At 44.0% G+C, this 26,274-nt stretch overlaps 1 protein-coding gene across 5 annotated transcripts in view; it reads right to left on the bottom strand.

Annotated features, from left to right (window-relative positions):
* Nucleotides 1-1,125: 1,125 nt before the first annotated feature.
* The window catches only part of TAB1 (TGF-beta activated kinase 1 (MAP3K7) binding protein 1), a 195,424-nt gene continuing 170,275 nt past the window's right edge, over nucleotides 1,126-26,274 (bottom strand). For 3 of the 5 annotated variants that reach the window (XM_033929483.1, XM_033929485.1, XM_033929486.1), the window contains one exon: nucleotides 1,126-1,984. In XM_033929483.1, the coding sequence (XP_033785374.1) occupies nucleotides 1,774-1,984 (211 nt within the window). In that variant the 3' untranslated portion in view covers nucleotides 1,126-1,773. The remainder of the gene's footprint in view (nucleotides 1,985-26,274) is intronic. The other 2 variants (XM_033929487.1, XR_004537960.1) reach the window with 2 other exon arrangements.

Genomic DNA, 26,274 nt, shown 5'->3' with positions numbered 1-26,274 from the left:
CTTTTAGACTGTAATTGCTGTTTTGTATGAGAACCTGTGTGGGGTGCCCCTGAGGAGTCAGTGTACGATAAGGTAGGAAGTGCAGCCTTTATAATGTAACAAAAGAACAGAGTAGCACAAGCAGTGCTCTGAGTGTAGAGGAAAGAGCACGGACACACCCAGACAGGTGCAACTTGGGTTATATATCAGGGCATCAAGAAATAGAAGGCAGCATGCTGATTGCAGCATTTAAAAAGTTTAGAAACTTTTTTTTCTTAACTGTGAAAAATGAAAATACTAATATATTTTCTAATAATGTTAATTGTTGCAAGATGATGCAAAGGTGTGAACACATTAAAGAATGTAATACTTGCATATATTACATCAAATCAAGTGTGATAATCATCCGTGGAGATGATGTGGTATATAAACTTAAGGTTTAGTTTAGTTTAGTTTAGAACAAGGAAAGTACAAGAATTAAAGATACTAATGGAGGTTATAACACATGAATTCCAGCAGAGGGAATTTGTCTAACACTGTGTGCATATACAAGTAAGAAACATTTGCTGAATAAGGATAGGGAAGGGGGAAGTATTCCTGGAAACAAAATATTGTTATTGACTACAATGCCCTTAGGCAAGTTAACATGTAGAAAGACGAGTCAGCAGAACTAGCCATAAGGGCAATTGTTCAGATCATGAGCTTAAGTATGAGGAGGGGACAGTGCTCAAATAAGGGCCACTGTAAATATGATCAGAGGTCGAGAGAAAAAGGGGAATGGGAGAAAGTAAATAGGGGCGGAGAGACAGGAAGTAGGTGTGAAAGAATCTGATAGGTTGTGAACTGTCTTTGCTCTATCCAATGAGAGACAGGCAGGAGGGATTAATAAAGATAAGAACTAACTATATACTGTATGATCATGAAAACTTCTGTATGATCATGAAAACTACCAATTTTTTGTGCAGACTGGATACCCTTTTTGGCCAAAAAGCAAATAAACTAAATTGCATCACTTCACCCAAAGTTTCTGCAGAGTCTTTCTCTGCCATGGGCAGCGCTTTTCTCACATGAACTCTACAACAGAAAAAAATAATCTTGCCCTTTGCAACTTTTGCAAAAGGTAAGGAGTACATAAGTGAAGTTTAATCAGATGGTGTTCCTCTTTAATCAAACCTCTAGCTGCTGGTTTTGAACAAACTGTTCCTGAGACATTGTCATAAATTAAAGCCGTGAAATTAGTTTCACAACAAAAATATGCAGTTGAGTAGTAACTTCAGTGGCTTTGACAACATCCAAGCTCCTGTCAGACACATTAAAATGAACAGCACTGAAAACGAGAGAAGGCGAGTGTGTATGAGAGGGAACATTCTTTCACAAAGCATGTGCCAAATGAGGTAAACACATTTTGATTTCAGCAACACTACAAAGAAAACTAAAATACATTTGTAAACCAAAGTGATTTTCCAAAATAAAAACTAAACATTGATTTAACATTCTTTTTAATTTATACATTTGTGCTATTATGTTTTGGTTTTTTTTTTTAACATTTGCTTAATTGAAAAAGCGATTTAATTAATAAATGAACACATCCATTTTGCTGCAATTTTGATTTGCATAAATAAATAACGGACACAAAACAGAAGTTGTCTGTATCCTTGGTGAAGTGCAGCTCATGATCTTTTGGTGCCCTCAGACCAGCTTTCAAATGTCCCTGTCGCACACTGGCATTTTTCTTCCCCAATGGTTGGAAACTTCTCCTGCAGCTTCTTGCACTTTTCACTGTTGTCTCCACTCTCACTGTGCTGCTAAGAGAGACCCTTGCTCCCCATGATCCATATTCCAGAGTCGGTAAAACTCAGAGAAGTCCACATAGGGTTCCACGCGCCCATCCTCGTCAGGCTGGAGAGAGTGTGAAGGGCGAGACCGGAAGAGTCCACCATCGGAGCTGGAGCTGCTGCTTTGGGTGTGCGTGTTTGTAGACTGTAGTGTCACTGTGGGACTCTGACTGAAAGAAATAATAAATTATATAATCATATGAAAAGCCAATAAAGATGGAAGTTTAATCTGCAGAGTGGAATGGGTAAATGCAGACTGGTTGTTTTTGCTTTAAGAAGTGCAAAGACTGAGGGACAGGACATGAACTTACCAAAGAATACATATTTAAAACAAATTGGAGAAAATATTTTCACTAAGTACGTAATTCAGCTCTGGAATATGTTGCCAGAGGACAGTAAAAGCTGTTAATGTTATTTCTTTCTTTTCTTGATTTTTTTAGCCCATCCAACCAAAGGAGCTCAGAATGTGTTACATATCAGGTACTCAAGCTTTTTCCCTATCTATCCTGGTGAGCTCACAATGGAGCAATGGAGGATTAAGTGACTTACCGAGGGTCACAAGGAGCAGTATGGGGTTTGAACTAGAGAGTTGCGCGGGGACAGAAATCCCACCCGTCCCCGCCAAAATCCCACCCGTCCCCACCCGTCCCCGTGAGGAATCCCTCCGTCCCCACCCGTCCCCGCGAGGAATCCCCTCCGTCCCCACCCGTCCCCGTGAGGAATCCCCTCCGTCACCATCCTTCCCTATAAACTTCAGAAATAGTTATTTTATTTAATTATGCTACTGAATTAAAGGCTCTGGTAGAGACCCATTTACAAATAAGCAAAGAGACTTTATTAATTTGGAAATATTAATTGGGAAGAATACATACTTTGTAAATGGGTTTCTACCAGAACCTCTAATGTAAATATAAAATATAAATACTCAGCTGATGAGAGCCCACAAACTGTCAGCTGAGGACTTCCTTTGCAGTTGGCCTGAGGTCCCTTTTGCCAAGCTTGACAGGCAGCAGTAGCGTCCCTGAGTCACAGATGCTGGCACCTCAGTGGCTCATGGATGCTGCCAGCGACTGCTGCGCTTGGTGGAGGGGAGTTCTGATCATCTCTAGAGGAGGTCCTCTGCTGGCGGTGCTTGGGGATCCCCACCAGTCACAGCAAGGGCCAACAAGTACTTCAACACTGTAGAAATAAAACCAGAAATGCATTTCCTTTTCTTTTGAACACAAAACAAAGATATCTGCCATATACATTTCCCAAGGCAGATGACTCTATGCAATGTCACCTCAGTAACAAAATACAAAAATAGATAAATACACCCCCTCCCTTTTTACTAAACCATAATAGTAGGTTTTAGCACAGGGAGTTACGCTGAATGCCTCGCGCTGCTCTCAATGCTCATAGGCTCCCTGCGCTAAAAAACGATATTGCGGTTTAGTAAAAGGGAGCCATAGTGCAAAATATAGACAGCAGATATAAATTCTCAAAACAGACACATTTTGATCACTAAATTGAAAATAAAATCATTTTTCCTACCTTTGCTGTTTGGTGATTTCATGAGTCTCTGGTTGCACTTTCTTCTTCTGACTTGCATCCAATTTTTCTTCCTTTCTTTCAGCCTCCTGTATGTTTCCTCTCCTCCAGACCTCATTCTCTCCCCCAACTTTTTCTTTCTGTCTCCCTGTTTCCCCTTCTTTCTGTCTCTGTCTGCCCCCTTTCTTTCTTTCTCCGTGCCCTCCCCCAAGCCACTCGGTTTGCTGCCACCGCCATCGGGGAATAGCCCCCAAGCCACCGCTGTCCCAAGCTTTCCCTGCAGAAGCGTCGTGCTGACCAGCATTCCGCTCCCTGACGTCAATTCTGATGTAGGAGAGGAAGTTCCGGGCCAACAAGGCATTTCTCCTCATTCCATCCAGCCTGAGCCCCATCTCTCCTTGATCCAGCATTTCCCTTCTGTGTTTGCCAGAATTACCATTCCACCTATTTTCCAGCATCACCCTTCTTTGTGTCCATCTCACCTATATCCCTATCTCACCACTTTTTCAGAATCTTCATTTGTCTCTGTCCTTGTCTTTACCCCATGTTCACCATTTGCCCTTTCAATGTCTTTATCTCCCTCCCACCCACACACTTTTTCAGCATTACTTCTATGTCTCTATTTCACCTCCTCTTCATGTCCCCTCTGTATCTCTATCCTTATTCAGTAGGTCCTGCTTACCCTTTCTCTTCTTTGTGTCACTATCTACATTTTCAGCTTTCCCCCCTTTTCCTTTGTTACTGCACCCGGTAGCCAGAATCTTTCCACCCTCCCTCCACTCCGGCCCAGCCCAGATTGAAATATTTCCTTTTGTTTCCCTCCCCTCTCTCTTTCTCTCTCTCTTCTCCTCCCTCACCCACGAGTCCTGCATCTGGCCCTCTCCCTTCTACCTGCACCTGGCAACACCCCCCTGCTCTGCGGCTCTCTTAAGCAACTCGTCAGCAGCAGTGATCAAGACAAGCTGCCGACATCGAGGCCTTCCCTCTACGAGTCCCGCCTTTGTGGAAAAAGGAAGTTGAAACAAGCGGGACTTGCAGAGGGTAGGCCCCGACGTCAGAAGCTTGTGTCGATCGCTGCTGCTGAGTTGCCGAAGAGAGCCGCGGAGCAGGGGGTGTGGCTGGAAGCAGGCCGGAAGGGAGAGGGCTGCTGGAAGAGGTAGAAGTTCCGGAGTATGATACCGACCCGGGCCAGGATGATTTCTTTTTCAGGCTGCTGCTGCTGCTGCCGCTGCCACCCCCCACCCGAAATGACAAAAACAGCCTAATGCCCGCGTCGGGAATTAGCCATGCTGAGCAGTGAGCTCAGCACGTACACAGATGAAAGCCTTGCTTGCTGATTGGTCCGGCGGCACGGTGGGGCGGGGCCGCCGGACCAATCAGCAAGCAAGGCTTTCATCTGTGTACGTGCTGAGCTCACTGCTCAGCATGGCTATTTCCTGCCGCGACGCCGGACTTGTAAGCTGCATGCCTGCATCGCCAGAATTTAGGTAGGCTGATTTCATCCCCGTGGGAGTCCCGTGGGCCAGGGGGGGAACCCGCGGGATCCCCGCGATCCCCGTTCCCATGCAGACCTCTAGTTTGAACCCACAACCTCAGTCCATAAACTGTTAAAGGTAGAATCTAAAGGTAGACTTTGGATGAGCAGCATAGAATCTACAGTAGCTGCCTTTTGAGATTCTGCCTGCTATTTGTGATCTGGATTGGCCACTGATGATGGTTCTTTGGTCTGACTCAGTATAGCAGGGGTGCCCACAAATTTTAAGGCTTGTGAGCTACTTTTAAAATAACAAAGTCAAAATGATCTACCAACAATATAATTTTTATAAAACACAAATTATTCCTTACCATGACAGGAGTTGCAATGCAACTTATCACGAAAAATTGGAAGAATTGGGATAGGCTAAATTACAATTTCTGGTGGGAATCTTTATGCCAAGTTTATAAATTTGAACATACACATGCAACACAATTGGGACACTACAGTAATTTAAAAAAAATTTGGGACCCATTAACAAAATTTTGTTTGATTTGATCATTAGTATTACCCTTTAATTTCTCTATGAGTGTTGAACACATCCAGGAAGGGGGGGAGGGAAGGAGGTGGTAATATATACTTATTATTATATTTGAATGTAATGAGTGCTGTTTATTGAAATATTTGTTCATTATCTGTTGTACTTTATGTTGGCTTGAAAAGGAATAAAGAATATTAAAAAAACAAACACAAAGCACACTGTACGCAGAGAAAATGTTAATTATCATTTATATTCCGCGGGTTTTCAAAGAGGTCAAAGCAGATGACTTTATGCAATGTCACCTCAGTAACAACTATACAAAAATAGACAAATATATCCCCTCCCTATTTACTAAACCGCAATAGCGTTTTTTAGCGCAGGGAGCTGCGCTGAATGCCCTGCGCTGCTCTCAATGCTCATAGGCTTCTGCGCTAAAAACCGCTATTGCAGTTTAGTAAAAGGGGGCCATAGCGCAAAATATAGACAGCAAATATAAATTCTCAAAACGGACACATTTTGATCACTAAATTGAAAATAAAATAATTTTTCCTACCTTTGTTGTCTGCTGATTTCATGAATCTCTGGTTCCACTCTTTTCTTCTGACTGTTCATCCAATATTTCTTACCTTCTTTCAGCCTCCTGTATGCTTCCTCTCCTCCAGATCTCATTCCCTCCCCCAACTTTTTCTTCCTCTTTCCCTGGCCCCCTTTCTTTCTGTATTTCTGGCTTTCTCTCTCCATGCCCACTTTTTTTTCTCTCTCCATGTCCCTTTCTTTCTGTCTACCTGTTTTTCTCTCTCCATGCCCCCTTTCTGTCTGTCTCCCTGTCTTTCTTTCTTTCTTTCTTTCTCCATACCCTCCCCAAGCCACCGTCGCCGCCATTGGAGAACAGGCCACCGCCGAAAAGAGGACACTGAAGCGCCGGGCCAACCAACCTTCCCCACCCAACGTCAATTCTAATCTCCGAGAGGAAGTTCCGGGTCAGCCAGGCAGCGATTGGCAGCACGGAACTTCCTCTCCAATGTCAGAATTGGCGTCGGGTGAGGAAGGTTGGTTGACCTGGCGCTTCTGCGTCCTCTTTACAAGGTCGGGAAGCAGGTAGAACGGAAGGCAATGTGAGTCTATCATGGAGCCCGGGGGATGGGCTCCGTGATCGACTTGCGTTGCCTTCGCAATCTACTGGTAGATCGTGATCGACCTTTTGGGCACCCCTGCAGTATAGCAATAGTTCTGTCAACCTGAACATTTTTCTGCATGTGCTGTTCTCTACTGTGTAATGTGTAATCAGGCTAAAACAGAACTGATATCAATTTAGAAAACATTTTTAGCAATACTTTGGAGTCAGTTAGCAAGGTGTTAACACCCATATCGTACTGGTTCTCAATTACAGCCAAGAGGAGATCATCCTCAGCTCATAACCCTAATCTTCATCAAAATGTGAAGGTGAATCAACATGTAATTTGCTTAAAACATTTCTGAGACCAAGTACCTCTGCTGCAAAATGACCTACACAATAAGCAGTGATGGTTGCAAATACTACGGAGTCCATGACTGCAAGCTACAATGCCACATATTACTGGCTGAATTTTTAATAATAATAATAATAATAATAACTTTATTTTTCTATACCGCCATAGTCAGACGACTTCTAGGCGGTTTACATAGTAAGAAGGCTGGACATTCAGCGAATATTAAAGGTTTTAAAACAATACAAAACAAAACAATAGATCCACATACAATACGATACTATACAATACCGTGAGACTGAATAACAATACTATACATTAAGTCTAAATACAATACTATACATTAAGTCTAAATACAATATCGTACAAAGAGTCTAAATGCAATACAATAGTTTAGATGCGAAAGTTACGTATTAATTGATTGGAGATCTAAGGGTAATGAGTGTCTGAGGGATTTAGAACAACCATGAGTTGGAGTTCTGGGTTCGAGGAGATCAAGGTATGAGGGGTTTGTAGAGAGAGAGAAAATGCTCATGATCAGAAGAAAAAAATGATCATACATTTTTTTTTTTTTTTTTTACAAAGGTCTCCACTATAATCTGTGACTTTGTAATATTCCAAGCTTTTTATTTTTCCCACCTGTTATAGTATGTTGGAAAAAATTATTTATTTAATATAGCTTTGATGAGGGATAAGCAATTGTGGATAGGGATGATAGCCTTCTACATTTTCTTTAATTTTCTAGTTGTGTTCCTTTCCTATTAAATGATAATGGTTTCTCTTTCTTTTATGGGAAGATTAGGTACTTACATCAATAATCTTCTTTCTAGTAGACAGGTAGTCAATCTATTCTCACCAGAATTTGTGTAGAGAGCCTCATTAGAATTTTTTGCTCCACCTCTCGTCTCTCTGGCCTGTGCTCCAAGTCCTCAGTTTGTATCAAAGCAGATGGTCAGCCCTAGAGAGGAAAAAACAAGCAAAGAGTACTTGCCTCATAAGAGTACAGCAAACAGAAAAAAAAACATAGGCAAGGGAGATATCTTAAACAACCAAAGCAGGATATTGGTAAAAAAAAGTCCCAAGATGTTTTATTAAAATGTCATAACAAGGATCCAAGTTTCGGCATCGACAGATGCCTTCATCAGGGGGACATGGATGTTGGTCAACAAAGTATATAGAATGTTAGGTGAAGGAGCACTTGGAGCCTGGTGAGCAAGCCACAAAACTGAAGTGAAAAAACACTAAAGAGGAAACATAAGAGGGAGGGTACAAGGATACTCCCTGAGAGACATGTCTGTTCTGCTCATATCACAAAAATATATAACAATTGAAACTGAAAAAAAACCCTCCATGATCCCATTATAACACATAACCAGGTGAAAACAAATGAGTCACCTACTTCAATGCAACCTGCACTAACCGTTTTGAAGTAAAAGGAATACTCCCTGGATTCATTGCAATAGCAGTGGCATTCCCCATTCATGTCCTTAATGGATAAAGGGGAGAAATAAGATATCCAATCATCCTGGCATGTCTGAGGCAGAAAGCAAGCTAATGAACATCTAACAGGGTGGGCTTCAGAAATGATGTACCTGTCTACTAGAAAGATTATCAAGGTAAGTACCTAATCTTCTCTTCTAGTGCAACAGACACATCATTCCTGAACCCAAAATCTAGGGCGGGACAGATGAGCCTGCTGAAAGTATGGATGATCCAAAAGCGGAATCCAATCCAGATGCTACATCAACCCTGTAAAACTTTGTGAATGTATGGAGGGAGGACCAAGTGGCTGCTCTACAAATTTCTTCAGGAAACACTGTTCTTGATTCTGCCCCTGAGGAAGCCAACCTGTAGTAGAATACACTTTTCGAGGATACCGGCAGATGCTGCCCACTTCCGATATAGGCTGAAAAAAATGGCCATACGGATCCATCTGGAAATGGTCACCTTTGAAGCTGGGTAGCCCTTAAGGGCCAAATCTGCTGGCACAAAACTGTTAGGTGATTTGACAGGCGAAACTCATTTGTCATCTTCCAGATAATGTAGCAATTCTCTGCGAACATCTAGCAATCTCAGGACCTTGTCACTCTTATTGGACCCTGAGGGTGTGAAGGCAGGCAACCGTACTTCCTGACTGATGTGAAAGGACAAGACTACCTTAGGCAAGAAAGAAGGTACTGTACGCAGTATTACTCCTGACTCTGAAATTCTGAGAAAGGGTTCTCTCTATGATAATGTCTGGAGTTCAGACACATGCTGAGCTGAAGTGATCGCCATTGAAAATACCATTTTGACTGTGAGATCCATCACTGATGCTTGCTCTAGAAAAGGAATCTCAAAGTCCCTCCTTGAGGGCCATAATCCAGTCGGGTTTTCAGGATTTCCCCAATGAATATGCATGAGATCTATGTGCATGTACTGCTTTCAATGCATATTCATTAGGGAAATCCTGAAAACCCGACTGAATTGTGGCCCTCAAGGAGGGACTTTGAGATCCCTGCTCTAGAGGCTCATATGGAGCTCTGGTGAGCTTCCGCAGGACCAGGTTAACATTCCATGTAGGAAAAGGCTGCCCAACTGGCGGATGCAGGCGTAATGCTCCTTTTATGAATCTAGCCACATCTGGATGTGCAGCCAGAGCATATTTGTTAATCTTGGGTCAGAAACACAAAATACCCACTAACTGAACTATCAAGAAGCCAACTGCTAAGCCTTTTTCTAGCCTTTCTTGCAGGAATACTGGTATTACAGAGATTGGGGCCATGACTGGATCCGAGCTCCTCCGTGCACACCTGACCTGGTAACACTGTAGTGCCATAGAAATAATAAATTGTTGTTGCTGTTGTCTTTGCATAGGTGGCTAAGGTTGACTGTTTCTTGGATCTTAAAAGAGTGGCGATCACAAGGTCTGAATAGCCTTTATGTGTTAAGGCTGCACGCTTCAAGAGCCATGCCCTTAAGACCAAAGCAGTCTGGATCCTCTAGGGCAGGGGTGTCAAAGTCCCACCTCGAGGGCCGCAATCCAGTCGGGTTTTCAGGATTTCCCCAATGAATATGCATGAGATCTATTTGCATGTACTGCTCTCATTGTATGCTAATAGATCTCATGTATATTCATTGGGGAAATCCTGAAAACCCAACTGGATTGCAGCCCTCGAGGAGGGCCTTTGACACCCCTGCTCTAGGGCAATCGGGCCTTGCATGAGCAACCTCGGGAGACTTGGAAGTCTGAAGTAGAGAATGACACGGGGAAAAAATCTGTCCCCGTCACTGCACCGTCCCCGGCCCACCATCCTCTGCACCGCCCCGTCACCGCCGTTCTCGTCACCGCCACTGCCATCCCATTCACCGCCCCGTCCCCGTCTAGCACCCATCATCTTCCCTCCGCTCCCCCATAGTCTAGCATCTGTCTTCTTCCCTTCCAGCGTCTTCTCCCCACTCTGCCTTCCACATTTCCTTTCAGGGTCTGTTCCATTCCTTTCCACCACCACCCTTCCCTCCCTCCTTTACCATCTGTTCCTTTCTACCACCCTTCTTTCATATCTTCTATCAGTCCCTCCACCATCACTAGCAGTCTCTCTTCTCCATTACCATGAGCAAATAGAACTTCTGAAAATTGTATTGCTGAGGCATTATTTCTAGTACGCCTTTTTTTCCAGATGGATAATGACATCAATTTTATAATTCTTACTGTCTGCTCTGATTTCATTCACAATTTGGTTTGTGTTTTGTACCTGAGGATTCCATGAGGCATTTAACCTTTTCTTGTCTCTTCTGTGATTTCAAGTTGATTCCTTCAATAATGGAGTCTCAAGGCAGTAGCAGTTTTCTATTTTGGGCTCTTTTGACATTGTTTAAGGGATTTCTTGTACATTTGGTGCTGGTCTTCTTTGATGAGGTCACTTCAGAATCTATTTCCAAGGAAGAAAAACTTTTTCCCTTTCACCCCCTCCTTCCTTGTGTGAGCCGGAACACGCGGTCCCCGCAAGCAAGTAATTTTATATCATTTTCATTCTATTCATTCATAGAAATTAAAGTCTAGATAATGCCAGTCACATAACAAAACATGATTTTACAAAAATAATTCCCTGCACAGTCAAGCCTGCAAGGATTACTAGATGTCTTTCAGCATCTCCCCTCCCTCCCTCCCCCTTACCTTTGTGGCCAAGTCAAAATGATCTACCAACAATAAAATTTTAAAAACACAAAGCACGCTGTACGCAGAGAAAATGTTAATTATCATTTATATTCTGCAGGTTTTCAAAGAGGTCAAGGCAGATGACTTTATGCAATGTCACCTCAGTAACATTTGCGGCTTTCTCCTCCCTCTGCCGCATCACTGATGACGTCATCAGTGATGCGGCAGATGGAGGAGAAAGCCGACGCTACTGGAGGGAGGTTTGCTGCTTTTGCTGGGAGGGTCGGAAAGGTTCACTTGGGGGGGAGAGATAGGAGGGTCAGCGGGAGTTCGGCTGGGAGGGGAGAGAAGCGGTCTGCCTCGGTGCTCCAAGGCCTGGCGCCATTACCTTTTTCACCCCTCCCGCCCCCCCCTTGGTACGCTACTGCTCTCCAGCTCTCCTTAGTTTGCTGGTTTTCTTTTTCGGCGACCGACACGCTTTCAAAGAGCCGCGCATGCGCGGCTGCTCAAAGTTCAATCTTCTGCTCTGCTGCAACTTCCTGTTTCCGGTTGGGTCAGAGCAGAAGATTGAATACTGAGCAGCCGCGCGTGCGCGGCTCTTTTGAAAGCGTTCCGGTCGCCGAAAAAGAAAGCCGGCAAACTAAGGTGAGGTGGAGAGAGGAAGCTGGTTAAACGATCGAACCGGCGTGCGGGTGGGCAGGTGGGGGCTGCGGGGACCGCACAATCCTTTACGCCTCACTGCGGTGACAAGATCATTCACCGCTCCACGCGGCGGTGATGGCCTTGTCCCCGTCCCCGCAGAGGCTGCTAATTTTCATTCCCTGTTTTTGGCGGGTTACCCGCGGCTAAACACAGTAGCCGCGGGTAAACCGCCACCGTGTCATTCTCTAGTCTGAAGCCTTGCACTCTCTGTAGATGGACGTGTTCTGCATACTATGGACATCTCAGTCAGTCAGACTAGAACTACCAGCCCTGGGTGCGACATTATTCTCATTAGGACCCTGCCTATCATGGGCCAAGAAGGGAACACACATGGAGGTCTGCCATTGACCACGGCTGCTGCACCAGGGTACCCAAGCCTTTGCTTCCTGACTTACATCTTCAACTGAAGAATCAAGCCACCTTCTTGTTGGTTGCTGAAGTCATCAAATTGAATGTGGGGTGTCCCCGCCAGCTCACAATGCAGCTGAACGCCTCGTGAGACAGTGCCCATTCTCCAGGATCTAAAGTCTTCCAAATGAGAAAATCTGCTTGCACATTGTCCACTCCTGCTACATGTGTTGCCAAGAGTGTCCTGAGGTGAGTTTCTGCTCACTGAAACATTTGAGCTTCCAGGTGAAGAGAAGCACTCTTGGTGCCCCCTTGCAAATTGACATAGGCCACCACCATTGCACTGTGAGAAAACTCACACTGCTCTGCCCTGTAGTGCGCCTCCGAACATCTACAATGCAAGGTGGATGGCTATCAGCTTCAATCGGTTATTCGATCACTTTCTCTGGGAGGGGGACAAGCATCCATGAGCCAGACGCCCTTCACAGCGTGCTCCCCATCTGTAATGGCTGGTGTCCATAGTCAGAATCACTCATGTGGAGATGCAGAGTGGGACTCCTCTGGCTAGAGATTGCGGTTGCAGCATTTGCAATGCATCCCATTGTGGGCATTATTGGGATAGGACTGCATCCTGGAGAGGACATAGATGCGCCCTTACCCAGGGAACCACATCTATAGTCACTACCATTGACTCCAGCACCTGGAAATAATGCCAAGCTGTGGGGGCTAGACTATTCCAAATATCCACGATCTGAGGATCTCTGGCAGATAGACCATGTTCTTCTTTGTGTTGAACAGAATGACGAGATACTACAGACACTGCATCGGCTCTAGGTGACTTTTCCAAGAGTTGACAACCCAGCCCAGATTCTGCAGGAGCTGAATCACTCTTTGCACTGATGCCCTGCCCTCGGATTCAGATAGGGCTCTTATCAGACAATCGGCCAGATATGGATGCACCTGAATCCCCGCCTTGTGGAGGCATGCCGCTACTACCACCACCACCACCCTTGTTGAAGGTGCGAGGCGCCATGACTAACCCAAACAGCAAGGCCGTAAACTGGAAATGCTGCTCTAGAACATGGAAATGCAAGAATTTCCAGTGCTCTGGAAATATGGGAACATGAAGATAGGCCTCTTGTCAAATCCAATGAGGCAAGAAATTCCCCTCGCAATGATCAACTGCACTATCTCCATGGGGAAACGGAGTATCTTAAGGGCCACGCTGACCACCTTGAGGTCTAGAATTGGCCTCCAGTCTTCTAAGCCTCTTTTAGTCACTATGAAGTATATGGAGTATCTGCCTGAGCCCGATTCTTCATCCGGTATGGCTTCTATGGTCACTAGATCTAGTAGCCTCTGTACAGTGGCTCTGATTCTGACCGCTTTCTCTGGTTTTCCTGCTGAAGAATCCACAAAAAGGTCCTGAAGTAATCCCCACCCACTCTTCCCAATAAGCCATTAACCTCCCTCCAATTCTTGGAGGTCCAGCTCCTGTCTTGGCGTCATAACTTGGGAGCAGTTGTGGGGCAGGAACCTAAAGATTGGGGGTGTTTTAGGCAGTTACAGGCTTTTATTTCCAAATCAGGAAATCCAAGATGGCTATTATGACAGTGATTTTAGCACTAAAAACAGTCTGTGGGAGCTACACTAAGGGTCAAATTATAGGGGTAGGGGACCCTGGCTCTTATACCCCAGAACCCCCAAAAAACACTTTTACAGACATACTCCTTCCTCAGGGGTCCTATTAAAAAAATTAATTAAGGTAAGCAAGGTGTGACATGTGGTGGCTGTAGAGTGTGGGCCACCTGTGAATAGTGAACTGACAGTGAAAATGTTCAGTGGTGTAAGAGAGATTTGTGCAAAATGCCAAATGTTGTGAGGACCAAAATGATGTGCGAAAAAACTTAAGCAAAATATACATTTGGCATTTTGCACTAATATCTCTTACACCAGGAGTGCCCAAAGGTCGATCGCGATTGACCAGTAGATCACTAAGGCAACGCGAGTCGATCGCGTTGCCTTTGCGATCTTTTTTTCCCTGCTGCTTCCCCAAGCCAGGCCTGGCGTGTACAAGCGCCGGACTTACAAAACTTCACCTCCGACGTCGGAGAGGAAGTTCTGGACCAGCTAATCGCTGCCTGGCTGGCATGGAATTTCCTCCCCAACATTAGAATTGACTTCGGAAGTGAAGTCTTGTGGGCCCTGCACTTGTACGTACCAGGCATGGCTAGGGGAAGCAGCAGGGAGAAATCATGTTGTGGCTTGGGGATGGGGGTAGGGAAAGAATCGGGGAAGTAGAGAAATCTGAACGATGGCTTGGGGGGGACAGGGGGAGAGAGAAAGAAAGGCAGAAAGAAAGGAGGAGGCAGGAGGAGAGAGAAAGAAAGGCAGAAAGAAAGAAATATTGGCTTTACAGAAGAAGGAAGTGCAACCAGAGACTCATGAAATCACCAGACAAAAAGGTAGGAAAAATGATTTTATCAATTTAGTGATCAAAACGTGTCCGTTTTGAGAATTTATATCTGCTGTTTATATTTTGCACTATGGCCCTCTTTTACTAAACTGCAATAGCGGTTTTTAGCGCAGGGAGCCTATGAGCATCGAGAGCAGCGTAGAGCATTCAGCGCAGCTTCCTGCGCTAAAAAACGCTATCGCGGTTTAGTAAAAGGGAAGGGGGTATATTTGTCTATTTTTGTATAGTTGTTACTGAGGTGACATTGCATATTTTAAAGTCATCTGCCTTGACCTCTGATAAAACCCCCGAATACAAATGATAATTAACATTTTCTCTGCGTACAGTGTGCTTTGTGTTTTTAAAATTTTATTGTTGGTAGATCATTTTGACTTGGTCATTTTAAAAGTAGCTCGCAAGCCAAAAAAGTGTGGGCACCCCTGCCTTAAACCATTGGGCATTTTCACTTTCAGTTCAATCAAAAACACCCCAAATAGAAAGCCACCCACATTAGAAGCTCTAATGGTTTAGTAGTATAACTGGGGCACGAGGGATCCATGGTATTTTCTGCTGTCAAAATGGCTGATTCACTATAACATTGTGATTAAGGAATTGCACCTTTCAAACTGCCATCCCCTAAATTCCTCTCCTGATGATCATAGTAACATAGTAAATGAAGGCAGATAAAAACCCGAATAGTCCATCCAGTCTGCCCAACCCTACATGCTCCATAAAAATCAATCATTTAATTAAAATTGTCCTTTTTTATAGATATTTCTGGTTCAGAGACCCAGAACCCTGCCCGGTAGTGTGCTTAGGTTCTATCTACTGGAGTTTCCATCAAAGCTCACCCCAGCCCATCTTAACCATTTCAGCCATCAAAGTCCTCCCCAGTCCGTCCTCAACTGAATATCTGATACTAGACTGCACAGTACCAACCCTAGTTCCTTTGATATATCCATTATTTTCTGATTAGAGATCCTCTGTGTTCATCCTACGCTCGTTTGAACTCTGTCACCGTCTAGGGCTGCCAACTAATTACTGGTTTTCAGCTGGCCTAGCTATTTTTTTCAATGGCCAGGCAAGCTGCCATCAGATTCTTAAAGAGGCCTTCCTTTTTTTTACTGATGGTTTGGAGTTCCCAGATAGTGTCAGGCTCAGGCAGGAAAAGGATGGAGGTGCTGGACGTGGTAAGACTGTACTAATGTTTCAGGACCCATTGCAGTATTTATGGCCTTGCCTTTCAGGTAGAGTCCTTGTGGCAAGAGTTTTGTTCATTACAGCTGGCATGATAGACTTCTATTCTGATTTATTATCCATATGGTTCTCAGTAGTGATTCAAAGAGGATTATAATAAAAGAAAGTCTACAAGTTAGGCTAATTACATGCGTCACTAGAAATAGAGCAACATACATACAATTCCAATTGTGTCCAATAGAATGAGTTCTTACTAAAACCTATCCTGAATAGAAACAAACTCATTTAAGGAAAAGAAAAATGATTTTAATAATTTTGTAAATTCAAAGTGATGTTGAACTATTCTAACCTTAACTGGTAGACTATTCCAAATCTTTGTTCCTTGCTACGGAAAGGAATTATCTAATATGATTTTTTATTTTAAATTCTTAACAAGAATTAAATTTTGTAAAGAATGGTGGTATTACTAAGATTATGTATTAAATTTGCAATTTGTTCTAGGATCTGAGTGATTTTTTTTTTGTAGAGGTTTGTACTACTTCACAATATGCTTGATACAGAGAGTTTATCTGTCTATTGTATGTTAAAACGTACAGCGCTGCTTACGCCTTTCGGTGCTATAGAAATAATAAATAGTAGTAGTATTAGTAGTTTATGATGATGTTTTAGAGATGGCACTAGAATTACAAATATTTTTGTATGGCAAGTTCTTTGGGGAAGTGTTCCAATTCTTTTCCATCCATTGTTGAGGGAGAGGCCACAGAGTTCCGTGGATGTAGATTATATGTTTGGACTTATCACCATTTGGGGCAATACATGTGTATTAGGAGACTATGGCTCAATAATACAGTAGTTGAAGAATGTAACTTCTTATACTCTCCTTACTTGATGTGGCCTGCAGGCACGACACTTATTGTAGCATATTTTTTCTTTCAAAAAGTTGATAACCCTATTAGAGCACACAGGGCTAGATTCACTAAGGACACCGATTGTGTCCTGACCACTTTGCAACCTGATTTTCCTCCAACCCGATTCACTGACCTCGTGGCCAATTATCCTCCAATCCGATCTGATCATGCAAATGAGGGGAAACGGCATGTAAAGTAGGCAGGCAGCGATTCTCTAACAAAACACTGGAACACTGACTGGGCTGGCTGATCAAGAAACAAGCAACTTCTGGGGACCAATCGCTCATGTCATTTCCGACTGCATCTCCTGCTCTGTGCCCTGACTCGCCGCCCTGCTTAAGCACCCCCAATATTGAGCAAACATCTATGTCTAGGGAGAAGTGATTTCCTTTGGATTCAGCACCCGAATACTTTTGAAAAGTTGATTTCTATGGATGTTAGTGTTGATTTTCAGATCCTGATGAAAAAACAAATGCATACTACAGCTTGGCCATTCTGTCTTTCAGTCACCAGATAAAGCATGCATGCCCCTGAAACCACATTTATGGCTCTCTGCCCCGATCGCCGCCCTGCTTCTGCCCCGACTCACCTTGCCTTTAAAACCACGGGCTCATAAAAAAGTAAAAAAACAAAAGTTTTCTTTCCAGCTCTGCCAGGCATGGAAAGCTAGCGCATGCGCAGACCATCTACAGATGTTCTGCGCATGCGTCTGGATCGCTGGAGAGTGATCCATGCGGTTGGTTGGGGACGGGATTCCAGTCGCACTCATTTGTATGAGGGCGATTCGTTAATTAGCCCTCCGGCCATGGATCAGATCGGATTGCTCATGGATCAGATCCGATCCGTGGCCTTAGTGAATCTAGCCCATAATGAATAAAATATTAGCATCTCATACTTTCAGCCATCTCTAGCTAGGCAGTGGTTCTTTTTTGGATCCAAAACTTCTTTTAAAATCTGATGAAAGTTATGGGCCTCTTCCCCAGAAAAAAAGCATATGAACACATACAAACCTGGAGCCTGTTATCAAGTAGGAGCTCACACAGCATCAACAGTAGACCTTCTGCTTCTTCCAGCATGGTTTTCTTGTTACCAAGATTACCGTGTTATTTTCGGGGAATGTCTTATTTTTTTCATGTACAACAATCATCTCCCCCTTCTACTCTTTCACCCAATTCTTCCTCTTTCCATTCTCTCCCCGAACTCCATGTGCAGCATCTTTCCTCGCCTCTCACCCATCCCCTTGTGCAGCAGCTCCCGAGGGTTCCTAAAACAGCAGCAGCTTCTGAACGGGCGGCTTCGAAGCCTTCCCTGGCAGGGCTGGGCCTTCCCCTCTGCAGCGTCTTTCTATGCCTCCCTCCCATCCCTCTATGCAGCTGAAACCCACCGTGAGCCTGACATACCTTCAATCCAAAAGAATCCAAAATAGCAGCGGAGGCAGCACTCTGAACAGGCTACTTCGCTGCCTTTCCTGCCAGGGCCTTCCCTCTGCTGTGTGGCTTTCCTTTGCTGTATCACTGATGATGTCTGATGGCTCTCAATGTCCCTTAAGATCATCACATACAATCACACCCAAGTCCAGTTATTCTGTTGTGCATAAAAGTTCTTCACCCCCTAAACTGTACCGTTCCTTTGGGTTTTTGCAGCCCAAATGTATAACCTTGTATAATTTTAGCTGCCAAATTTCAGACCATTCTTTAAGCTTCGTTAGGTCTTTCTTCATGTTATTCACACTATCTAGGGTGTCTACTCTTTTGCAGATTTTGGCATCATCTGCAAAGAGGCAAATCTTACCTGGCAGCCCTTCAGTAATATCGCTTATAAAAATGTTAAAAAGAACAGGCTCAAGAACAAAACCTTGAGACACATCACTGGTAACATTCCTTTCCTCAAAGCGATTTCCATTAACCACTACTTTCTTTCGTCTTCCACTCAACCAGTTTTTGACCCAGCCTGTCACTTTGGGGCCCATCCCAAGGGCACTTGGTTTATTTATTAGGCGTCTGTATGGAACACTGTCAAAGGCTTTGCTAAAATGTAAATATACCACATCTAGCGCACACCCCTCTATCCATTTCTCTGGTCACCCAGTCAAAGAAATTGATCAGATTTGTCTGACAAGACATACCTCTAGTGAATCCATGTTGCCTCTGGTCCTGTAATCCACCAGATTCCAGAAACCACCATTCTCTGTTTTAAAAGCATTTCCATTAATTTGCTTACCACAGAAGTCAGACTTACTGGCTTGTAATTCCCTACTTCTTCCTTACTTCCACTTTTGTGTAGAGACCACATCTGCCCTTTTCCAGTCCTTTGGTACCACTCCCAACTCTAGAAAAGCATTGAAAAGGTCAGTCAGTGGAGCCACCAGAACTTCCCTAAGTTCCTTCAGCACCCTCAGATGTACACCATCCGGCCCTATCGTTTTGTCTACCTTTAATTTAGCTAGTTCCTCATGAACACAACCCTCTGAAAATTGATCAGGGTCTACCACTCCTCCATCACCACTATCCAGGAGGCAATCAACAGCGGCATTCACTTGTAGAGTGACTACAGGAGGAGCCACCCATCGATGCTGGCCCGAGCACCCAGAGTCCAAGGAAGACAGGTCTGTAAAGCATCTCTGTGCAGAACCCAGTGAGAGATCAATGCATGCTGGAGAGGACGCATGTGCCCAAGGAACCATGTATCCCATAGACCCCAGGACCTGAAGATAGTCCCAAGCCGAAGGAGCTGGTTATTTCAGAAAATAAGAAATCTAGCCACACAGATAGATGTGGCCTGCAGCCATATCAAAGAACGCACAGATTCCAGCAACTGCGTGGACATCAGAGTGCTCTTTCTGTAGTTCACAATCCAGCCCAGGTCCTCTAGCACCTGGATCATCTGATCCACTGTGTGCTGACCCTCGGTCAATGAGGGAGACTTGATCAGCCAGTCATCCAAGTAAGGGTGTACCTGCAGACTCATTTTCCATAAGTAAGCTGCCACAACAAGCCATCACCTTGGTGAAGGTATGAGGAGCTGAGAACTGGTAATGATTTTCCAACACATGAAACCGCAAGTATTTGTGGTGGGTCGGAAATATTGGAATGTGCAAGTAAGGTTCCGTGAGATCCAGAGAGGCAAGGAACTCTCCCGTGGCCACCACTGCAATGACCGATTACACTGTCTCCATGCAAAAGCATGGGACATTGAGAGCCGCATTCACGTACTTAAGATCCAGAATAAGTCTCCAATCTTCAGAGCCTTTCTTTGGCATAATAAAGTATATAGAGTATCTGCCTGAGCCTGAGAAGTCAGAGGCACCAGCTCTATAGCTTGAATATCAAGCAAGCGCTGAATTGTGGCCTGAACTTTGAGTGCTTTGTCTGGTAAACCTGCGGGAGAGTCCACAAACCAATATGACAAAGGCCAGGCAAATTTCAGCTTGTAGCCCGACTGAATAATGTCGAAGACCCACTAGTTGGATGAAATGTGAACCCAGGCAGGCAGAAATGCTGAGAGTCTGCCCCCCAATCTGAAGAAGGGCATTTCTTGGCCTGGAGTTTGTGTCTTTTTGGCAGATGGCGCTGAATGGGAGGCAGAGGGCTGGGATCACCTCTAGCCATCTTATTGTTGCCAGGAACCCTGGGAAAATCTCTGTGAAGTGGCACTCACATACGGGCAGGATTGCCAGGAGCCACAAAAATTAGAGCGACCAGAACCATAAGAGGTCCTGGGTCTGCTATCTGGCAGGATTTTAGGGCGATGGTCCACCAAAGAATTCATGAGGTCATTCAGGCTCTTGCCAAATAGTACCTGCCTCTTTAAAGGGAAGTCTAGCCAAAGTAGCCTTGGAAGTGGAATCACCAGCCCATTGTTTGATCCAGAGCATCCTGTGGGCAGAAATGGAGTATGCTGACACTTTTGCCAAAACCCGCATAAGATCATACAATGTGTCAGCAACATAAATTCTACTTTACGGAGAGGGTGGTGGATGCCTGGAATGCGCTCCTGAGAGAGGTGGTGAAGAGGAAAACGGTGACAGATTTCAAAGAAGCGTGGGATGAACATAGAGGATCTAGAATCAGAAAATAATAGTAAATATTGAACTAAGGCCAGTACTGGGTAGACTTGCATGGTCTGTGTCTGTATATGGCCGTTTGGGGGAGGATGGGCTAGGGAGGGCTTCAATGACTGGGAGGGTGTAGATGGGCTGGAGTGAGTTTTGATGGAGATTTTGGCAGTTGGAACCCAAGCACGGTACCGGGTAGAGGGTTTGGATTCTTGCCCAGAAATAGCTAAGAAGAAAAAATTAAAAAAATTTAAATTGAATCAGGTTGGGCAGACTGGATGGACCATTTGGGTCTTTATCTGCCGTCATCTACTATGTTACTAAAAACGTAAATTGGGAGGGGAAAGTGTAATATACCTGAGGCAGTAGAGGATTAAGTGACTTGCTCAGGGTCACAAGAAGCAGCACAGGGTTTGAATCCACAACCTCAGGGTGCCGAGGCTGTAGCTCTAACCACTGCGCCAAACTCGACGCTTAGAGAATCCGGGTCATAGTTTAGACAATTACAACACATATTACAACATATTATAATTCATAAGTCAGTATTAAATGATTATATATTAAATGGCATAATATACCATAAGCAAAATTGAAACTGACCTATAAAATCTATTACAAACCAATAGAATAACTTACAATACATTAAAAAAAAGCATTCCCTGCAGAATCCAATATGACTGAAAAATATGACTTGATGGTCAATGATTCACTCCAAAATGCTGTTGAAATAGAATGGACAATCATTTTTTGAAAAACTGGATAAGAGTGATCACTGTGAAGGTTATTAAACAACTGATTCCAAAGGCCAGGGCCGCCAGCATATGAAAAAGTCCTGGCTCTTTTTATGCAGTCATTTAGTATTAAGTCTAATCAATACTGCAGTGCTGTAAAATCTAAGAAGGAAGATGGCAAAGATGATATTTTAGTCAACAAAAGAATATCGGCATAAAAATGCAAACTCATCTCTGCATTCTGAAAAATAGTGGCTAATAGACTCAGAAAAATATTGAATAGAATGGGTAATAAAGCGGAATCTTGCGGGATATCAGTCTAGTGAGTAAGAAATAGACTTAGATATCTGTAGAAACCAGAAAAGAATGTTCAGTTAGAAATGATCTAAACCTATATAAGATTGTATCCCTAAGTCCTACCAACTGCAATCTTGTCCATAATAATTGATGACTAAATCAAAGGCTAAGGTTAGATCCTGGGATACTGCCAGAATTACTTGCCCTTATCTAAGTACTATAAATCTCACTTAAGAAAGCAAATGATAAAGTTTTAGTACTATGACCATTGCAAAAATCCAGTTGTCATGGGTGCAGTACATGACTGATTCAAAAAGGTCAAAATTTTTTGAAATAGGCTTATAATTAGAATGATCTAGCAAATCAAGAGGAGAGGCTTTAATTACCCATCAGCAGCACAATCATAAACCTTTAGTGCTTAAATTAAGCCTTTTGGATGGAAAAGGGTCCAACTCACAATAATTTGCATTCAGAGAAGAAGAAAAGAATTTAGATAAGGTCAAATATAACTGAAAAGACTTCCATTTGATGCTACTAACAAATACTGTATCTGGTCCTTCCCTTAAGGAGTCTCCTCCATGCATATCAGAAATTGAATTTATAAGTGAAGCTTTCAAGTTGTATGTTTTAGTAAAATGAGTATGGCATTGAATTAATGCCTTTTTAAATCAATGTGCCATTTAAAAATTCACAAGCTATCGAAAAAAAAATTTAAGCCAGATTTACAGCATTATAAATATCAGTGGGGCAGTCTTTGCTAATTTTACTTGGGCATTATAGAATCTCTGCAGTTGCCCACAACAAAGCCTTCATTCTGAGATGCAATGTTTCTGCCAGAGTTGCTTGGCTGGCCTTACTTGCCTTTTCAATAATTTAAAGTCATCATGATATGAAAGACTGTGTATACTATCTGCAGTGCAATTTTTCTACAATGGCACCTTTTTAAATATCTTTTCTAACTTAGTATTCCAAACACTGGCCTGAGTATGAACAAAATCTTCTGGAAGAGAGGTAAAACTGTTGGTGTATCTACATTAATGGCTAGTTTGACTAAAGGATGCACTAAAGTTAACTTCTGATTGGCCATGTTAAACTTGCCATGTGGTATATTGCTAGGAAATTCCTAAGGAGCTCATCCATCTGGCTAAGGCTTAGGATGAGTCCACTTTATAAAGCTGACATGTTGCAGCATAGTTCTGGATGGAGTGGGCTCTGGAGTGGTGGTGGGGACTGATTTGAAATCTGGAGTACCACCTCCAAGCTAGGAAATTGTTTTGTCCTCTTGTTCTGTTTGTAAAATCTAAGATGTTTTTCAATTTTGTTTTGTCAGTAGACTACGGGCAAGTTTCAGTACCGCACTACTCCCTATACAGATGATGTCACTGAAAGCTGTTGTTTCTCTGCCTCTATCTGTTGGTTGAAGAGTATAACATATGCATCTAGCATGACTCAAGAAAGGAAATTAGCAGGAAAGTCCAAATTTCAGAGTATAATTTCTTTCCAGCATCACTGTTGGATACAGTAAAAAGTGATTCGTGAACTGTTTTCTGAATCTTCTTCTTGATGTGTATGTATGTTGTCTGTGTTGACTATGTATGTGTCTTTGACCTGGAGAGGAGAGAGGTGGAGTGAATAAACAGATACCCAAACATACCACTGATCTGAAAATAATAAATGAAACAAAGTATGATAAAATATCAAAACATTAGATGTCAATGTATTATTAGAAATGATATATTTTACAATTACCACAGGGCATCACTATCCCAAGGCAACAGGTATTGCAGAGCTTCTCCACCACTGTACACATACTAATGACTAGCAAGCTACATGGTTCAGTCACTAGATCAGTGTCTCACAAACTTTTTCAAGCCCCCGGCATGTGCAGACATCGACACAATGACATCATCACGTGTTTATGTGACGTCATCATGTCAACATCTATGCATATGCAGAGGCCCTCCAGATGGAGCCCCGAGCTTGCTAACCCTGAAATTACGCCAGTGTGTGTGTGCGTGGTGGGGGGGCCTGAGAAGATGTGCCAGCTGACAGCACACCCAGAATCTTGCCATAGCAGACAGTTTGCAATACACAGCACTAGATGTTAAAATACATTTAAACCTAAGAAAGCCATATGGTTCAGTCACTAAGTTTCCAAGTAGGGTTTAGAACAAACAAAACGAAATATGCATCTGAATCACTAAGATCCAATCCAGCAGGGATAGCAGTGTGACAGCAGTGAAGGAAGGGTAGGAAAAGCATGGTAGGAAAAGCATGTGCATGTGTTATAGAATTATTTCCAATTCATCAAAAAGAATCTTTAACAGAGTCCAACTAAACCTGCCATCCACAAAACACCTCCACTACAAATGAGTTTTCCACTCTAAGCTAACCTACCTGGGGGTAAAAATCTGGAATGACCTACCAGAAGCTATCAGGAAAGAGACAAACTACACTACATTCAGAAAAAACCTTTTTGACAACTATCTATCTCAGTTTCTGTATAGCATCCCTTACGTCTAAGTCCCTCCTCTTATCTCTCCATGTCCTCTTCCCCGCCTTCTTTCCCCTAACTCTTTGATCTGTCACCTTGAGCCTGTATAGGTATGTGCGACTCACAAATGGAAGATTAGATTAGATCTTTGTGTGTGCATGCATGAGTATGTATGTTTTGTTTACGTGATTGGGTATATCTATTTTGTGCAAGTATGTGTGCACACAGGTACTAGCTCATTCAGTGCTATGTGTGCTTTAGCACCCCCAATATTGAGCAGACTTCTTCACTGCATCCAGGAAGAAGCAATTCGATATTCAGATTAGCACTCCCCCCATGTGTGTACAGTATACTTTTGCAAATTTGCGGTTCCGCATTCACAAATTCAGTAATTTGCAGGGGGGGGGGGGTTTGGAGGTCCCTTTAAAACATTCCTCCCTGCGCCTGTCTATTAGACGCTCATCTCCAGCTGCTCCGCCTTCCATGACGCAGGCTGCTATGGGGGTTCGCGCAGTTTACCAGCGAGTCCTGGTGGAAGGATTGGGTATTCTGCTGTAAAGAGGTTACTTGGGAAAGAAAGAACTTGGGGAGGCTTCAGACAGGAGGACATGGCAGGAGAGGGGGCTGGGACAAAACAGCTATTGCTGCTGTGACCTGAGGGAGCTGTTGAGTCTTTGTGCCGGTGAGAGGGCGGGGCCAGAGCAAGAGAGGAGGAGGAGGGGGAGTGCCGATTATAGTACTGTCCGATATTCATGGTTTTTCTACATTCGCGGTCACTCCAAGAACATAACCCCTGCAAATTTGGGGGGAGTACTGTATTAGCTTTCGATGTGTGGCCAAGAGAAGGGAGAGGCAGTTTGAAAGGAGCAATTCCTTGCTATGTTTCTGCTATACATACATTGTATTTCCTCCCCTTCTTCCTTTCCTTCTCACATGTAATGTTATATTTCTTATGTAATTATGTTTCTTATTACTACTTTATTATTTTCCTTTTAGATTTTACTAGTGTTTAAGCCCGTTACATTAATGGGTGCTAGAATATATGACTGTCTGTCTCTCTCCCTGCCCCTGTCTCTTTCTTCCTTTCTTTCTGTCTCTCTCCTTCCCGCTATCTATCTTTCTTTCTTTTTCTCTCTCCCTTCTTCTGTCTGTCTTTCTTTCTTTCTGTCTCTCTCCCTGGCTCCCTGTCTATCTGTCTCTCTCCCTGATCCCCTTTGTCTGTCTTTCTTGCTTTCTTTTTTTCTCTCTCCCTGCCTACTGTCTTTCTGTGTGTCTCTCTTTCATTCTCGTGTGCTGCCTGCCTGTCTTTCTGTCTCTCTCTGTGGCCTCTGCCTGCCTTTCTTCATCTCTCCGTGGCTCCCTTCTGTCTCCCCCAAAGCAAACCAAGTTTACTCCCTGCCCTCAGCACATCCCTCCCCCCAACGCAAAGCAAGTTTGCTCCCAGGCCCCCTTTCCCTCTCCCCCCACTTCCTTGTGCAGCAGCAGCATTTCCCTCCCACCCTTCCCTGTGCAGCAGCAGCAGCATTCCCTCCCACTCCACTTCCCTGTGCAGCAGCATTTTCCTCTCCCTCCCTGTGCAGCAGTAGCATTTCCCTCCCCCTCCACTTCCCTGTGCTGCAGCAGCAACGGTATTTCCCTCCCCCCACTTCCCTGTGAAGCAGAGCAGCAGCATTTGTCTTTATCATTTCTGACCGGTTCTCTTGCTGAAGTTATTTTTGAGTTCAAAGCCACCGCGGCTCCTCTCACGATCCGCGCCAGCATCGGAAGCCTTCTCTCTGACGTGACGTTAGAGAGGCTTGCGACGCAGGTGCAGCTTGTGAGAGGAGCCGCGGTGGCTTTGAACTCAAAAATAACTTTGGCAAGGGACTGAAGAATAACTTCAGTAAGGGAGCCGGCCAGACCGCGGTCCGCAGAATAGTACCTGGGGGGGCTGCGAGTTTGAGACCACTGTGTTAGACGGAGTGAGGGCGGGAGGGAAGAGTTGCCGCCACCTCCCTGCATCCATGCTTAAGGTGCCTCTGCATGTGCAGTAGAAGGAGCCAGCATCACAGAGGGAGGGCGATGGAGAAACCACCGCTGGCTCGCGCATGTGTGGCATGCGCGCTAAGGGTTTTATTATAGTAGA

The sequence above is a fragment of the Geotrypetes seraphini genome, chromosome 2 (genome assembly GCF_902459505.1).
Source record: "Geotrypetes seraphini chromosome 2, aGeoSer1.1, whole genome shotgun sequence".
Classification (NCBI taxonomy): Eukaryota; Metazoa; Chordata; class Amphibia; order Gymnophiona; family Dermophiidae; genus Geotrypetes; species Geotrypetes seraphini.
Note: the sequence above shows the minus strand (reverse complement) of the source record. Positions and strands in the feature narration are given on the sequence as shown.